This window comes from Colletotrichum destructivum, chromosome 7, assembly GCF_034447905.1.
Source record: "Colletotrichum destructivum chromosome 7, complete sequence".
NCBI lineage: Eukaryota > Fungi > Ascomycota > Sordariomycetes > Glomerellales > Glomerellaceae > Colletotrichum > Colletotrichum destructivum.
In genome coordinates this window covers 3,812,958-3,828,672 of record NC_085902.1, presented here as the reverse complement: position 1 = coordinate 3,828,672, position 15,715 = coordinate 3,812,958, and the positions used below count along the sequence as shown (strand labels likewise).

The 15,715-nt window shown below is 53.2% G+C and overlaps 7 protein-coding genes across 7 annotated transcripts; 5 read left to right on the top strand and 2 right to left on the bottom strand.

Moving 5' to 3' along the window:
* Positions 1 to 1,127: 1,127 nt before the first annotated feature.
* On the top strand, positions 1,128 to 3,878 carry CDEST_11736 (uncharacterized protein; the record flags this gene model as incomplete). Its single annotated transcript, XM_062927892.1, has 4 exons — positions 1,128 to 1,322; positions 1,379 to 1,976; positions 2,034 to 2,381; positions 2,449 to 3,878. The coding sequence occupies 4 exons, from the start codon at positions 1,128 to 1,130 to the stop codon at positions 3,876 to 3,878; spliced, it is 2,571 nt and encodes an 856-aa protein (XP_062783943.1).
* A 420-nt stretch (positions 3,879 to 4,298) lies between these two features.
* CDEST_11735 (Putative zn(2)Cys(6) fungal-type DNA-binding domain, fungal transcription factor) lies at positions 4,299 to 6,578 on the bottom strand. The gene is made up of 2 exons (XM_062927891.1): positions 6,339 to 6,578; positions 4,299 to 6,269 (listed from the first exon to the last, which is right to left on the bottom strand). The coding sequence occupies exons 1-2, from the start codon at positions 6,405 to 6,407 to the stop codon at positions 4,371 to 4,373; spliced, it is 1,968 nt and encodes a 655-aa protein (XP_062783942.1). The 5' UTR covers positions 6,408 to 6,578; the 3' UTR covers positions 4,299 to 4,370.
* Positions 6,579 to 6,715: 137 nt separating this feature from the next.
* On the top strand, positions 6,716 to 8,171 carry CDEST_11734 (Putative carbon-nitrogen hydrolase). The gene is made up of 2 exons (XM_062927890.1): positions 6,716 to 6,925; positions 7,013 to 8,171. The coding sequence occupies exons 1-2, from the start codon at positions 6,866 to 6,868 to the stop codon at positions 7,916 to 7,918; spliced, it is 966 nt and encodes a 321-aa protein (XP_062783941.1). The 5' UTR covers positions 6,716 to 6,865; the 3' UTR covers positions 7,919 to 8,171.
* A 275-nt stretch (positions 8,172 to 8,446) lies between these two features.
* On the top strand, positions 8,447 to 9,379 carry CDEST_11733 (Putative class II aldolase/adducin; the record flags this gene model as incomplete). Its single annotated transcript, XM_062927889.1, has 1 exon — positions 8,447 to 9,379. One exon carries the CDS (start codon positions 8,447 to 8,449, stop codon positions 9,377 to 9,379), a length of 933 nt encoding a protein of 310 aa, XP_062783940.1.
* Positions 9,380 to 9,737: 358 nt separating this feature from the next.
* Positions 9,738 to 11,153, top strand: CDEST_11732 (uncharacterized protein; the record flags this gene model as incomplete). The annotated part of the gene is made up of 1 exon (XM_062927888.1): positions 9,738 to 11,153. The coding sequence occupies one exon, from the start codon at positions 9,738 to 9,740 to the stop codon at positions 11,151 to 11,153; it is 1,416 nt and encodes a 471-aa protein (XP_062783939.1).
* A 957-nt stretch (positions 11,154 to 12,110) lies between these two features.
* On the top strand, positions 12,111 to 14,352 carry CDEST_11731 (Putative amino acid/polyamine transporter I; the record flags this gene model as incomplete). The annotated part of the gene is made up of 10 exons (XM_062927887.1): positions 12,111 to 12,458; positions 12,519 to 12,588; positions 12,644 to 12,799; positions 12,870 to 13,035; positions 13,101 to 13,196; positions 13,249 to 13,491; positions 13,553 to 13,644; positions 13,699 to 13,898; positions 13,961 to 14,006; positions 14,057 to 14,352. 10 exons carry the CDS (start codon positions 12,111 to 12,113, stop codon positions 14,242 to 14,244), a joined length of 1,605 nt encoding a protein of 534 aa, XP_062783938.1. The 3' UTR covers positions 14,245 to 14,352.
* A 1-nt stretch (position 14,353) lies between these two features.
* On the bottom strand, positions 14,354 to 15,039 carry CDEST_11730 (Putative signal transduction response regulator, receiver domain, CheY-like superfamily). Its single transcript, XM_062927886.1, has one exon. The coding sequence runs from the start codon at positions 14,923 to 14,925 to the stop codon at positions 14,359 to 14,361; it is 567 nt and encodes a 188-aa protein (XP_062783937.1). The 5' UTR covers positions 14,926 to 15,039; the 3' UTR covers positions 14,354 to 14,358.
* Positions 15,040 to 15,715: the final 676 nt, after the last annotated feature.

Genomic DNA, 15,715 nt, shown 5'->3' with positions numbered 1-15,715 from the left:
CTTGAGAAACCCACAAGACTTGAGCAAGAACCGCTGTTGGTTAGCGTTTTTCTTTAACTTAGTAATACTTGATATTGGGTCCGAATGCTTAGTTTGTTTGATACGGAAACTCCTTGCATGGACTCACAGGTTGTGTGTGACGGAGAGGTCGCCTCAATCGGAGCCATGGGTCGACTGTTGTCATTGTTTGCCGGTGACCTGCAACCGGAATCAGATCTCTGTACTGCGCAGAATCTTGGCCAAGGAAGAAATACGAGCCTATTATGCCGAGTCTTTGAACTCCAGTGTCGACATTTTCAAAAGGAGAAATCTACACTCTGACACGTTGACCAGGTCCATGCTCCTCCAGATGCACCTTGGATTTGTGTTTCTTTGACTATCTACCCCTCAGACTTGATCATTTCTAGTAAATATACATTGATATCTCTCCTATCTATGGTTTCAGTCTAGTCAATTTCTCTAATGTCGGCAGCTTTGGCTTACAACTGGCCGCGTGCTATCATCCAGCGTCGGTGACTGCAGGAGTCGCCACCGGCAATCTGCCTCTCAGTGCCAAGTTCCACCAACAGTGATGGGTTGGAGTTGTGAACTAATGCCTTAAAATGTAAGGTGGGTCCATTCTTGGGCCCGGATTTGCAGGGACAATCTGCCATTAACTGTTACTGTCAAATTGGCATCAATTGAGTCAATGGGCTCATGCCTGCCCTCAGCCGAATTATGAGTGAAAACGGAAAGGAGCTTGCAGCTTTATAATGCACCACCGTCCCTTCGTATGACTGTCAATGTCTATGTGTAAGGATGGAAACAAAAGGAAGAGACCTCTTTGCAGAACGAATCGCATCCGGACACGGACACTGTCAAACGTTGGGCATGATTCTTCTGCATCATTTCGCTTTGTTTGATGCTACAAGTTTTGTGTAGTGTGAACATCGAGGACCTTTCGTCACGACACTCGTAGTACAACTATCTTCGCTCGGAGAACACATGCAATATAAGATTGGCTCTGCATCTGCCCAAGACCAGAAGTTTGACCTGAATCCAGGCCTGTGAGACTAGCTGTCTTTCCATTTGCTTTCTGCAAACCTTGTCCAGCAGCAATCACACGAACAAGGACACCTTCACCCATCATGGGATTAAAGTTCTTTGCGGCCCTATTCGTGGTTTGGACAGCTTCTCAGGGCGAGGCACTGCTGGATCATGAGCAGCATCAGGCCGTTCGAGATCTCAGAAACTCGTCGCGACCACTTGTGCAGTCGACATGTATGAGCGGATCCGATCTTTGCGTTCCTACAAGCGCTACCCATTACAAGAACACAACGATCGTGAGTTGAATCGGGACATTTCCCTGGAAGAAAGCTGACAAGCAAGCAAGCCACAGGTCCCATCTTCCGAGACCTTCCTGACACATGAGACGGCTACGTTCAGTTTGACCAACTCCCCGAGACCTCAAGAATCCCCTCCCCAGTTTACTTGGGCCAACACTTCCATGCCCCTGACTTCGACAAGCTACCGTAACGTTCCATGGACGAACACCAACATGATATCGTTCGGCAAAGCACCCACGCCAGTTTCGACGTCAGAAAGTTTTCCTGCTGAATCTTCCTTGACATCATTGGCGGTGGTCCCGCACCCGTCAACAACATCGTTGCAAAGACCCAGACCCATACCATCGTCCTTGAATGACACTCCAACAAGTTCCGGCCTCGCCATACCGACATTGCCCATGAATTCTTCACTGCCGACTGTTCCCAGAATATTGCCTCAGATGCCGATGCCAACGGCGAGTTGGACTCCGGGTACCAATACCATACAGACGATGCCTATAGTCAGCTCTTCGGTTTCAACAAGTGACCACCCAACTATCACGGCTCTTCCGCCAGGTGCCTCACTGTTTACTGTCACTGGGATCACGCTAGCCACTCCCCACTACGTCACAACAACATCGCCTGGTGGCAGTGATCCAACCATAGTCCCGAGTAAGATTCTCGTTCGATTGGAAACCGATCCAGGAATTCAGTGCTAAATCTTTGTAGTCATTTTTCCGTTTACTGGACCTCCTCTTATCTGTTTTGGGTGCTTCAAAAGCTTCCCCCCCAATATTGCCATCAAGCTTCCCCAGTTCTGCATCCGGCTCTTGGGACTCAGGATTGGCAACTGTCCAACGGACGACAAGAAGGACGACAAAGATGGTGGTGAAGACGATGGAAAGGACGACGACAAGGAAGTTGGAAAGGATCACGACAAGGAAGACAGCAATGATGAGGATGACGATGACAAGAAGTCCAGCAAAGCGAATGCTGCAACATCCACCACCTCAACTTCATCTTGCATTGTCACTGTCACTGCTACCCACCAGACAGTTTTCTGTTCCATCACCAGAAGTAAGTCTTGCCTAGAAGCCTTATAATACCTGCAGGACAATGATGTTGACATCCCATTTGCCAACAGGCGTCAACGACGGTACGCATACGTATACGGACGCCAAAACGACGTGTCTCACCAGCGCGTACACCACCATCACCAGCTGCAACGTCCTCAATTCGGTAGCCACAGTGACCACCACAAGGACCTCTGATCGGAGGCCGTCGGATCCCCTTTGTGGTCCCGGTTGTGGCAACGGAGCATGTCAAGCTATCCAGCCGCCTGGATTAGCGGCTGCAGATGCCGCTCGCCCCCAGAAGCCGGAGCGCAGGTCGGCGGGCCCAAAACTCTTGAGCCGCGGAGAACCAAGCCGTGGAGAATGGAGAGATCCATCCGACTATCCGGGAGGGCATCACGAATTCATGCAGATGGAATTTGATTACATGCGCAGGAGGATGAACTTCGGACTCAGTCACCACAACCCTAAGCTTGTGCTCGATGGGCCCCCAATGCCGAACGAGCGTGAGAGCCTGACGACAGTCCGGTCCAACTGGGTCTTGTTTCAAGACAAGGTTGAGACTCTGGCCATCGAGGGTCTCGTAGGGTGCACGGTGGTGTTGGTCATCAGCGACCGAGGCGCGTGGATGGGCAAGTTCTACGAGAAGACAATCTCCAACGCCACACTCTTCGCCGAAGCCTTGTCTGGGTGGAGGACCGGACGACAAGCCCAAGACGATTGGACCAAGTATGCTCGGTATGGAATCGACGATCTCAGGAACCATCCCGAGCGCAGAGATATCGGAGAAATCTTCGGCTCAGACGACGACGCGGTGGCATTCCCCCTCCGCATCCTTGTACTCACCCCCCGTCGCCGAGTTGTGGAACATGGTGACGGAAGAAGCGCGGGGCCACCGGTACAGCTCGATTACGAAGAAGGCGGTATGCCCGTATATCCGCAAGTCAGGCGCATCGTAGACGATATCCTTGAAGCGATTCCCCAGCGTTATCATTATGAGTCACTCATCCGGTTCTATCCCCAAGAGCAGCTCACCGAAGAAGAACGTTATCACAGAGAAAACGGCGAACTGAGCGACATGTACTGGTCGAACATGCTCCAAGACAGAATTCTCCACACGGCTAAAGGGAAGGTCATGCTACAGTACCAGCCAGCAAATCGCTGCACAGATGATGCCTCGTGGCGCATATGGGTTGATGACTATGCTCATTTCAGAACACCGTCCAGTGCGCAGTTCCAGGACGAGTGGTCTGCGCTAGACGGCCAGTTCTTTTCCGATGAATTACGCCCGCAGTATCCAGGTGAACTATACTCCAGACAGGAATGCCCGATCAAGGGAAAACCTGCATCTGGCGGCGGATCCATGAGCTCGGTATCACCTTCATTGGCGACCTCAGCCGGGCAAGGGATGCCCGGAGCCCCGGTCAACGGTGGCCGAGTTCAACTGTTTCAAGGACGCCGACTACGACAAGACGTTCAATTGTATGGCCGGGTTGGATAGCAGGACGTACAGACCACGTATGCGCTGTGTGTTTCCAGAAAAATGATAGCAGATAGAGTGGCTAGGTTGGGAGTCAGTCTCCAACTCGGGAATTCTACTACAGTTCTTCTCTATTCCAGCATCAGAAGATTTACTGTCAGTGGATGGATTGTCTTTGAAGGTTGCCCTCATTATGTCTGGTCTTGGTTGATCCTAAGCCTCATGATACAATACGAGTCCGGGAAATAATGAAATTGGTTCACAAACTCCAGGCAATAACAAGGCCTGTCGGTGTTGCCGTAGGCTATCCATGAGTTGCGGTCATCAGACGTAGATTGTTCACTACATACTTGATAGTTAACCTAGTAGGGGAAGCAAAAGAAAGACAGTTACCTGATCGATTGGAGACCAATATAATACATCACGAAAACTTCAAGGACTCTCTATCTTTACTCATCGAATCATTAATTACCATTACCCCTGTGGTACATCTATACCCACGTCAACCAAGGGTCAGCCCATCAACGTTTCATATCCCTTTTCCATCATGACATCAATCCAGTATATATCAGCTTGTTGGTCGTCCATACAGGCCCAAGTCTCCTTAACGAGCTTCAGCATTTGTCGTATTGGTTTAGCAGCTAAAATACCCTCGAAAGACGACAGCCTTGATATTATGAGTCGTCTCGCGTGGAGGACGTCGGTGAATGTGGGTGATTGCTTCATCCTCGGACTGGAGAGAATGCTCACCACGGAGCTTTCTTTCATGGACGGCGTCGACGCAAAAGTACGACTGAGTGAGAGTTCGCTGCAGATGCTGACGAGGAGAAGTGGCTGGATAGACCTCGATCGTGAGGAAATCGGAATCTCCTCCACAAGATCGAGCACGTGGAGGGCGAGACTAGTTAGCCATGTATCCAGGGTTACTCGAGAACCTTCAGGCGAGTTGAGATTAGCGTCTCCAGACGCGTCTAACCAAGTTGAAGGGCTCGTAGGATTGACGGGCGACGTGCCATGCGAGACGAGATCGGGGAAGTTCCGGTAGAGTTGAAGCAGCCCGGTACATCTGTATGCCTCGGCTGCTTTCAACAGATGATCCGTAGGTGTCATGTCATCGCCCGAATCGATAACTGCTACTTCCCCTGGGAGCTCTATTTCGCACAGTCTGGCCTGGAGCTGCTCCGCGCTTCGAATAGCGTTGATAGACTGCTCAATGTCATGTCTCGATGAATGCTGGCGTTTCCGAATCCGTCTGCGCTCCTTTCTGACCAGAGAGCCAACTTGGGCGACGAGTTCCTGAATCTCAACGCCAATACCTGTCTGCGGATGCGGCATCCTTGAATTACTCTGGATTGTCTCAAATGATGGCCGTGGTTGAACGACGTGAGAGGTGCTCAAGGAAGGCAAGTCATCATCAGTGACGAATGACAGCAGCATCTTCCAATAGACTAGAGAATTATGGAAGAAGAGCCTTTTCTGCTTGTCGACCGGCGTCAAACTGTTACTCGGGGCTTCGAGGTGAGCAACCGTCTCGGCCAGAAGCTCAAACTCGGACTGACCGAGTCTACTGGGGTCGTGCCAACAGAGACTGAAGCCAAGCATGACCAAAGCCAGCAGAGATGATGTTTCCGTTGGGCCGACCCGACTCTCGTTCCACAAAGAGCCGACCGCTTGGTCACGGAGGCGACCGCTCACTGCGGCAAAACCTGGTGACACCTCGGAAAGACAGGCTGCTGCCATGCTCTGGGTAACATAGTACAGGGAGGGCGAGCTGCCCCAGAGGTTCGAAATAGTCGTCCTGTAGGGGTTCAACTTGCTGTCATAGCAGGACATCATGCCGCAAACCTCCTTGAAGTAGTATTCCACCAGTATCGACGACTTGTCTTGCAAGACAGGCGAGAGCGGCGTTTCGAGGCGAGGTGTCGACCAGGGAATTGGGGGTCTAGAACGACCAACCATGCTAGTAGTAGTAGCCTCTGCGCCGCCTGTAACAATACTGGGCCACCAACAGTTTGTATTGGTTGTGCAAGACTGGAGGCACGAGGCTGTATCTGGGAATGAGGGAGAAGTTGGACTTTCTCCACGGAAGAGCGCATTTGAAGACGCAAAGATCGGTTCTATGCTGCTTGTGTCTTGGAACTCGATGCTCCCGGGGGTGTTCAAGTCCGTGAACTGATTGAAAAAGTCCACGTCGGAAAGATCTTTTTCGGATTCAAAGACCAACGGGAGGCCGGCAACGGTGTTTCTGGGCGAATGCCGAGCACTATCAGACTCAGTGCTCCTTGGGGACAGAGCATCGCCGCGGGATGGCCTTGAGGGCGTATTCCATCTCAGTGGCTTCTGGTATCCGGGACATGAGATTCCAAGTCTTTGGCAACGTGAGCAACGGGGCTTGGCTTCGTCACATTTAAGCTACCCAATCAACCAGTTAGCAAAGGACATTTTCATGCCTAACTACGAGTAGTAACAGTCATTTCGCACCCTCTTTGACTTGCAAACAGCACATCCGTTGCGAGACCTAGTAATGGTTTTGCGCGGTGAGGGCAGCATCGGGGACTTGTGAAATAGCAGTCTTTGAAGGCTGTGACGATACTCATGTCAGTGAGGCCGCATTCAGCGACTCCGTGCTCTCATTCGACATCGATAATAGTACAGAGTATCAAATAGGAGAATTATCAAAGGTCTTGAACACAGGTCTAGTCGTCCAGGGCGCGTTCGAAGTGATAGGAATGACTCGCGGTGAGATGCGGGGGTCTTATCGGAGGTGGAGCGTGCTGGAGCGGGTTGCATAACCCAACAAGCTCCATTTACTAAGCCGAAATGGGCCCTTGGAGGCGAAGGATACCTTTACCAGAAAGGGTATGGATGTGCAAAGTGACGACGAGTTGAAGCATTCTGACGACCCAGCTTTGATGACGCTTGCCGTGAGCATTAAGTAAGTCATGCCATAGCCGGGGATCACGGGTAACTGAAGCACAGTTGGCCTTATCCCTCTCTACCTGTACACCATGGCAGCGACTACGGGAGAACAGAAGTTCAAGGTTGCCCTGATACAGACACGTCCCAAGGTGAGTTTGATTATTCAAACTGCTCCCCCCCCGTCACCGACGCCACTGTGAAAACCCGGTGCTGATCCTGGCATGTCATGCGAATAGGTTCTTGATGCGGAACACAACTTTGCGCACGCCTCAGAGCAGATTCGCCTGGCAGCAACACAGGGGGCTTCACTGGCTGTCCTGCCCGAGTATCACTTGACTGGATGGGCGCCGGATGAGCCGTCATTCGCACTGAGCGCAGAGGATGCCTCTCGCTACCAGCAGCGATACCGGCGATTGGCGGCAGAACTACACATCAACATCTGCGCGGGCACCATCGTCTCACACGCGCCAAAGAGCCAGAAGAACAACACAAACGACGCAGCTTCCAAAAACCCAATTCTTCTCAACACGTCCTACTTCATCGACCACGACGGCCAGCTGCTTGGCGCGTACACCAAGACCAACCTCTGGATCCCTGAACGAGACCACCTGACCTCGAGCATCGACTACGCCCACAAGATGAGTGTCGACGAGGGCACGCCCGCCGCCACTGGACCTCATCAGGTCTTCGACACCCCCCTCGGCCCCGTCGGCATCCTTGTCTGCTGGGACCTCGCATTTCCCGAGGCATTCCGACAACTCGTCCTCGCGGGGGCCAAGGTCATCATCATGCCCTCGTACTGGACCCTTTCGGACATGAGCAAAGAAGGACTGGCATACAACGCCAACTGCGAACGGATGTTTGTGGAGAACACGCTCACCACGCGCGCGTTCGAGAACACTGCCGCCCTCATCTACTGCAATGCGACCGGGCCGCCAGAACAAGGCTTCTTTGGATGCAGTCAGGTAGCCTTACCCATCGTGGGCAAGGTTCCCGGGAGCTTTAATGACGGCGAGGAGGGGATGCGTCTGGTAGACGTCGACATGCGGGTGGTTGAGATTGCGGAGAGGAACTATCAGATCAGAAAGGATTTGAAGCGGGTTGATTGGCATTATGGGTATTCAAAAGGGGCCAAGTTGTGATCGAACATGTGGAAGAATGACAAGAGAAATACTTGCGACGGCCACATGTCATGTTAACGTCCCCGGATGGAGTTTGGGCTCACTGGTCTGTAAGCCACTACTACTACATGCAGATGGTCGAGCTGCTCTCTGTCCTTCGCGGTCCATGGCAATGGACGCGCCGCATCAGCCTCAGGTACTCTGACGACAGGATGTATCATAGGGAAAAAAGTAATTACTAGAAGACTGACTGCCAACAGAGGCTTGACCGCCATGCTGATGACTGCTGCCGCCCCGGGTGTTGACTCCTTGAGGTTCTATAGGTATCCAGACGACGACTTTCTCCTTACGAAACAGCACGAAGCGGTCCATTCTGGCATATTTCGCCAATTGTCTCGCAGCAGAAGTATCATTGAGCAGCAAGTATTAAACTAAGACGATGCAGACTTAGTCTCTGATACGTCGACTTGTACATCTCGCTCTTGATGATGTCGACTTCGTAAACTAGTGATCCGCGAACCAGTCAAGCTTGCGTGAGCTCATCATCCGATGATTGGATCGGGCCTAGAGACTGGCCGGATTGGTGTTGGCGCTTGGTCCCCCCCGTTCGACGCCATCACTCCGTTTCCAATCCTCATCGGCGTCTTGGAATCTTTGCAAAAGACAAACAACACACTGCCGCCCCAACGCAACATGTCTTCTCTCCAACGGAGCGCTGCTCTTCAAGGCCATTTCCGGAAGTTCATCGACGGCTCTCACATCTTACACTTGCACCAAGTCGTCGACGCGTACGGCCACCTTTCATTCCGCCACCCGTTCCGTCCGGACACATTCGTCATGTCTCTCAACATCGCCCCGGCCCAGGTGTCCTCGCCCGAAGACCTCATCGCGTACAAGGTCGAAGACGCGGAACCGGTCCAGGAGACCACCTTACCAGGCTTTGCAGAGAGGCGAATCCATTCGGAGATCTACAAGCGGCACCCGGAAGTCAACGCCGTGGTCCACAGCCACTCGGAAGCCGTCGTCCCCTACACCATCTCGGGCGTCCCTCTCCGAGCCGTCAGCCACATGTGCGGATTCCTCGGCCCCGACGGCCTTCCAGTGTTCGATGCCGCCGACCACATGCAAAAGGACGACCTCCCGGATCTGTTAGTGCGCACGGAAGCCATGGGGGCCGCGCTGGCGAAGCACTTTGACGACGGTAACAAAGTCACGTTGATGCGCGGGCACGGGTTCACAGTCGTGGCAGACCGCATCGAGCTGGCCGTGATGCGCGCGGTCTACACGCAGAAGAACGCCGGCATTCAGACCACGGCGTTGATGCTCCAAGGAGTGACCGGGACCACAGGTGGTGGTGTAAAGGGGTTGAGCAAGGAAGAGTGCGCCGGATCCGACCAGACCACCAGGTGGTCGATGATGCGGCCTTGGAACCTGTGGGTAAGAGAGGTAGAAGTCAACAATCTGTATGTAAATTCTGCCTAGATGGGCAGGGGGGGGGGGGGGGCAAACATTTGTTCTGCTGCGCCGCTGGTTTTGCCCTGTGAGGCGAAGGCTGAATGAAGCCAAGACTTCATTCGGACGATACACAACGCAAAGCTGGGCCACGTGTATCTCCATTTCAGCTGTTGCCTGCGACTGAAGCCCGTTGGCTCGGCGCTTACTTGCAGATGTTGTGCGGCAATTTAATCAATAGGCTCCATTCGCAACCCTCCCAAGACTTTGATGATCCTTTATATTGACGTAGGATGTATCTATGCAACATGTTGGTACAGGTTCAGTCTTCTAGTCCTTCATCTCCTTATTGAACCTTTGGATTGAGATTTCACAACGGTTTCTTGTCATGCCGCCCACTCAAAAACGGGGGAATGATGATCTCTCCATCCAGCTCCTCGACCCCGGGACACCGTTGCATCCAGGCAGCGTTATTCTCGGCCACATTATACGCAAAAGCGAGATCGCCGCTCCGTTGGCTACCGTCTGCGTTCGCCTCTTCGGCCGCGCCAAGGCGAAGCTCGCCATCTCCGATGGCGACAACGGCATGATATACTACCGCAGCCACTTCGACTTCTGGCCCGACTCCGCCATTATCGACGTCGTCCACGAGGGCCGTATCGACGTAGCCCCCGGCGATGGTAACTGCCAGTCTTGGCCGTTCACGCTTGAACTGCCGACGCATACCGATGCTGGGTTGGTAAACGCCAGCGAAGAGGACAACGCGAGGAAGGCGTGTTTTCTACGTCCGCCCGGAGCCGCTGAGGCCGCGGCGGGCGTTCCTGCGCAGCCGTTGCCTGGGACGTTTTATTACGATCACTCTGGGTCCAGCAAGCAGTGGCAGGGGTTTGTGGAGTATTGGATCCAGGCTGAGCTGGTGGAGCATGGGAAGAGCAAAGTAGTCCAGGCCGTATTGCCTGTGAGAGTCTCCCCGCCTCCGTCACCGGCGCCGCCCATCAGCGACCTCCGGCTCATGACACGGACTGTGGCTGGAAGTGTCAGCAGCCAGCGGCTCATGCCGGGTATGGAGATGGCAGAGCTGTCGTTCAAACACAAGACACTGAGATTGTTCGGGTCATCCAAGGTGCCGACTTTCCACTACACGCTCCACGTTCAGTATCCCACCGTCTTCCAGCTGGGCAGCAAGTTGACAATACCGTTGTTGGTACACGTTACCCCAAACAAGGAAAAGACTAGCGACGTCATTGAGAACGTGACGCGGACTGTGTCGTTAAAATTCGCCGGGCTGGAGCTGCGAACGACCACCAGCGTCATCTACCCGGACAAGCCGGACCCTTACCTGGTGAGCAAGACGCAGAAGTTTCCCTTGTCCCAAATCAGCGATTTCCTGAGGCCCGTCGAGGGGACTGTCGTGCTCCCATGTGGCCCAAACGAGGAACCGCTCGACCTGGGCGCCGTGATGGGTGTGCAGGTTGATGCCAGGGGCCGGTTCACGAGTGCGCCGGGACACCGTCTGAGCTGCAGCACGACCAACCCGACGGTTCTGCCTACCTTTACAACGTACTGTGTCAAGATCGAGCATGCGCTGTACTGGGAGGTACAGATTTCTGTGGCAGGAGAGGTTTGGAGGGGACAGGGGAATCAAGAGATTCTACTGTTGCCGCCGTGCGAAGGTGCATCTGGGGGCGCTGCCTTTCCTCCGCCTGCTTACGAGGAATCTCCAGCCGACGATGAATCCAGCGATTTGGCTATGGTGTTTGAAGGCGGGTTCGGTCTGATCGCGACCATTGCCTCCTCCGACTAGAAAGACATGTTTTGAGTGTCGAATACGCCATACAGTCAACCTTCGGAGCACATCAAAACGACGATCATGGCCGGTTGATCTCACTCCTCGGTGATGATTTGCAGTTTCGATTGTGCAGGTTGACTACGCTCGACTTGAACAGCGAAAAGCGACCAAAGACCTAAGCCCTACGATACTCCCCCTGCTGGAATTTATTCAATAAAAGACACAATCAGACGAGGCTCGATGTGCTGTTTGCCTTACTGCATGTATCGCTGCGTTAGCTTGCCTCCCGCTCGAGCCTCGCCGAAGAGTTGTTGAATTGCCTGTAACACGCACGCCACAACAAGGGGGATTTACCCCGCAACTCGACCCACGCCGGCAGTATCTACCGAGTCATCAGCTGGTTTAGGGTCCAGAGACGGACGGGGAAAGGGAGGGAGACGCCGGCCGGAGTGAGTGAGTGGGTTGCTTATCGCCAAGTCGCAGCTCAAAGCCGACAGGACGACTGGCAATAGTTGATTGACATTGACGCAACATGCATGTCCCGTTATCTACGATTTGCGGAAGATGGTCTCCAGCTGCATCTTCGACCCGCAACCGTCGTGGGGTTGGGGGTTTTTTCCTTTGCTTAACATTGCCGCTTTGGGGTTAGCGGACTGATAGACCACTCCGTTGCTCGGCATGACATCCAAGAGTGAGAAAGCCAACGGTGCTTCCTGTTAGCAACCTGTGAAGCGTAAGACTGACCTTCTTATCGCCCGTCTCCCAGTGAGTTTGTGCGACGACGGGGGGGGGGGGGGGGGGGGGGGTCGTACAAGTGAAACCTCCGTCAAATGTCATAAAGAAGCCAGAAGGGGAGGAAGAGGTTCCCTTCCCCGGAAGACATCCGTTCGTTCACCTAGGTTCCAACGTCGAAAACCCAAGACTGTTGCACACACACACACACACACACACACGCGCGCTGCTGCAATCACCATGGCCGCGACAGCCAAAGGCCAAGATGGCCACCTGCAGAAACGGTTCTCCAAACTGACCATGATTGGCATGGCCTTTGCCATTCTGAAGTCCGTTTTGACAGCCGACCCATATGGAAAGGAACCAATGCTGACTTGTAAAAGCACTTGGATATCTCTTGCCGGCTCCATCGGTTTGGTAATGCCATCCGGGGGATCCGTCTCCTTCGTTTACGGGTTCATCTTCTGCGTTCTGTGCAACATTTGCCTGAGCTCCAGTGTCGGGGAGCTGGCATCGCTCTACCCGACAGCCGGGGGGCAGTATCACTATGCATACGCCTTGTCAACCCCGAAGTGGAGGAGGATGACGGTGAGCCCGACCCCCAGAGTCCTAGCTGCGAAGTGTTTCTGACAAAAAGGAAAAACCCAGAGTTTCTTCGTTGGATGGGTCAACATTGCCGGTTGGCTCACGCTCAACACCACGGCCGCATACTTTGGAGGTAGGTTCCCGCACGCAATGTCATTTGCAGACTCGCCGATTAATTCGATCGACAGCACGCTTCCTCGCTGCAGCGGCGGTGGCCGCCTCTGGTGGTGCCTATCAGATTTCGCAATGGAGCACCTACTTGATGTTCGTCGCAGTCTCTATCATCGGCGTGTTCTTGAACATCTTTGCCTACCCGATCCTTAATCGATGGAACGAGGGAGCTTGTGAGTACAAGTTTAGCTAATAGAGTCAGATTTCAGTAGCCAGGGGCGCACACTAACAACTCATTTCCAGTGTATTGGTCCTTGATCAGCGTTGTTGTCATCAGCATCGTTCTGCTCGCGACATCGCCCAAGATGGATGCTGAGTTCGTCTTCACCAACTTTTCCAACACCACCGGCTGGAGTGACGGTACTGCGTGGATGCTTGGTCTTCTCCAGTCCGCCCTGAGCTTGATCGGGTTCGTATTCTCCCAACAACTAACAAATAAACATTGAATGAGACGTACTGATCAACTTTCCGCAGATTCGATGCCGTGGCTCACATGACGGAAGAGATGCCTCATCCGTCCAAGGATGCCCCGCAAGCCATGGTCGGCGCCGTTCTCGTCGGTGGCACAACGTAGGTTTCGGTCGTCTTCTGACACTGTCGCGATGTCTAACACGCTTCGCAGCGGAATCGCCTTCATTCTCGTCATGCTCTTCTGTGCCGTCGACATCGATGTTCTTCTCGCGTCGCCCACGCAGAGCCCCCTCACGGAAATGATCCTGCAAGCCACGCGCAGCAAAGCAGCCGCCACTGTTCTCAGCGTTGCTGTGGCTCTCTGCTTCGTCAATGGCGCCAATGGTTGTGTCACATCTGGCAGCCGTCTGGTTTGGGCGATGGCCCGCGATGACGGCACACCTTTCTCGAAATAGTAAATGCCCTCTGACCCGATCATCCCGTTCGGTTTCGGCACGCTGACTGGACTTGTCTAGCCTATCGCACCTTCATCCAAAGCTGAACGTCCCTGTTCGGGCAATCCTTGTTCAAGCAGTCTTTAATCTCTTGTTTGGCCTCCTTTACCTCGGTACGTGTCCATCCCAAATCGCCCAGATTGCAGAGTGTCACTGACGTTTTGCAGGCCCTGAAGTGGCTTTCAATGCCTACATAGCAAGCTGCACTCTTTTCTTAAACCTCTCCTACGCGATGCCAGTCATGATTCTCCTCGTCAGAGGCCGACAAATGGTAACGGCCAACCCACCCGAGTTTACACTAGGCCGGGGCCTTTTCGGTTATATTGTGAACTGGACGTCGGTTCTCTTCGTCCTCGTGACCTCCATCGTGAGCATCTCCCAATATCTCTAGTCAAGTGGTATCCCCATCACTGACATAGCCTCATCTAGTTCTTCTGCTTTCCTCCAGCGATTCCAGTCAACGTCTCCACCATGAGTAAGTGTTCATCTACAAAGCCTTTGGATCGGAATCTGATTCTCCTCTAGATTACGTCACGGCCGTGGTTGGAATTTTCGTTGTCTATGCCATATCCCTGTGGTTTATCAAAAAGAAGTCTTACAACGGCCCCAAGTTCGAACTCATCCTCGGCGAGGAGCTTCCTGTGGCAAACCCTATCATCCAAGAGCTTGCATCAGGGAAAGGAGCAGATTTCTTGCCACATGATAAGAACTGAACTTTGTATCGCTAGACCCGTCTTCCAGGGTAGTACAAGCATTTTACACAATAGTGTTTCAATCTTTCCACCTGCCAGTATGACCTTCGGCGGATTGAGTATAGCCCCCACGATTCATGGTTTGTACGCCTCTGGGAGCGCTGTTGGGATGCCCGCCCCATTTAGGATGCGGACGAATTCGCCCATCTTCGCAGGCCACCTTAATGTGTCGTTGACGGCATACTTTTGCACCAAGTCCTTGCGTGTCGATAGCACACAAGCCACAGTCCACACAATGCTGCACGGTTCCAGATTCTTCTCCCGTTCGAACTCGCGAATGAGTCTCGTGGATTCCATGCCGTTCATGACTGGCATGGCAGTTTTCATCAGGATGCCTTGGTATCTCTCGGGGTTCTTTTTGTAAGTCTCGAAAGCTTCCTTGCCGTCGGATACGATTTCGACGTCGTGGCCAAGAAGTTTGAAGTACCTGGAAAATATCTTTTGGTTGACTTTATTATCATGGGCAACAAGGACCTTGATGGGCGGCGACTCTGTCGTCATCGTCGTCGTAGTCGTCGTCGTCGTCGTCGTCGTCGTCGTCGTCGTCTTAATGGGCAGAGCACTTGAATCGTGTTGCTCTGCTCGCGGAGGTGACGTGCCGTCGTTCCCTTCAGGGAGCAAAGTATTGATTGAGGACGCCATTTTTCTGACCGTTGGCTGTGATACAAAGACAGTTGGAGTAAGACATCAATATCGAAATGTGTGGATTGCGGAAACGACTTTTTTGTCGAAAAAGTGCAGATGACTGCTTGTGATACTTCGAGGTGGAATCACGAGGAGAAAACATGAGTATTTTTGTCATCGGCCACCACTGCTGCCTGCTTGGCTTTTGCCCCATTTGACATCATTTGAGCCACAACTTTTCCAGCCACGTCAGCGCAAGCAAGTTCACGTCAGCCAGATTCCTATGGCGGGTGTTAACTCCATGAAACCAATTCAAGATAGGACATTCGACCTTAAGAAGAAGATGACGAGTGTTGGCATCAGGTTTTTGGCAAGACTCCGAAACTGGTTCTCTAGATTTTCATAGGTCATCCGCATCCGCATCCGCATCCGCATCCAATACCGGACATGTGGAACCACTCCGGAGCCGAGCTCGGCGCCCTGACCTCCGTATGTCTGTTTGGGCGTCAGGCTCGCAAGGTTTTCCATCTCGAAGCTGGTCCTCGCGCGGACTTCGGGGTTTGCCTAGGCACTCCACAGATGTCTCGTTCTCGCACCGGTTCCAGGAGTCGGGCCTTCAAAGTTTGAACAATGGGCTTTGGCTGGGGCCGCCGCCGTCCCAATCAGAGCGCCCCCCGTGGGCGCGAAACGACGGGGAACTCTTTGTCATCTCCCCGTTCGTAACACAAGGGAGAGAGAGGGAGCACTGAGTCGGACCGTAAATACTTGTAATAGTGGTACCTTGGCTGAAGTTGCCAAGTCATATACA

Excerpts from the sequence above, each read along its gene's own strand:
- CDEST_11734 (XM_062927890.1), top strand. The coding sequence starts at position 6,866 with ATGGCAGCGACTACGGGAGAACAGAAGTTCAAGGTTGCCCTGATACAG. Across the intron at positions 6,926-7,012 it reads TGATACAGACACGTCCCAAG|GTTCTTGATGCGGAACACAA; the intron begins GTGAGTTTGATT and ends TCATGCGAATAG.
- CDEST_11730 (XM_062927886.1), bottom strand. The coding sequence starts at position 14,925 with ATGGCGTCCTCAATCAATACTTTGCTCCCTGAAGGGAACGACGGCACG.
- CDEST_11735 (XM_062927891.1), bottom strand. The coding sequence starts at position 6,407 with ATGCTGCCCTCACCGCGCAAAACCATTACTAGGTCTCGCAACGGATGT. Across the intron at positions 6,270-6,338 it reads CTGTTTGCAAGTCAAAGAGG|CTTAAATGTGACGAAGCCAA; the intron begins GTGCGAAATGAC and ends TTGATTGGGTAG.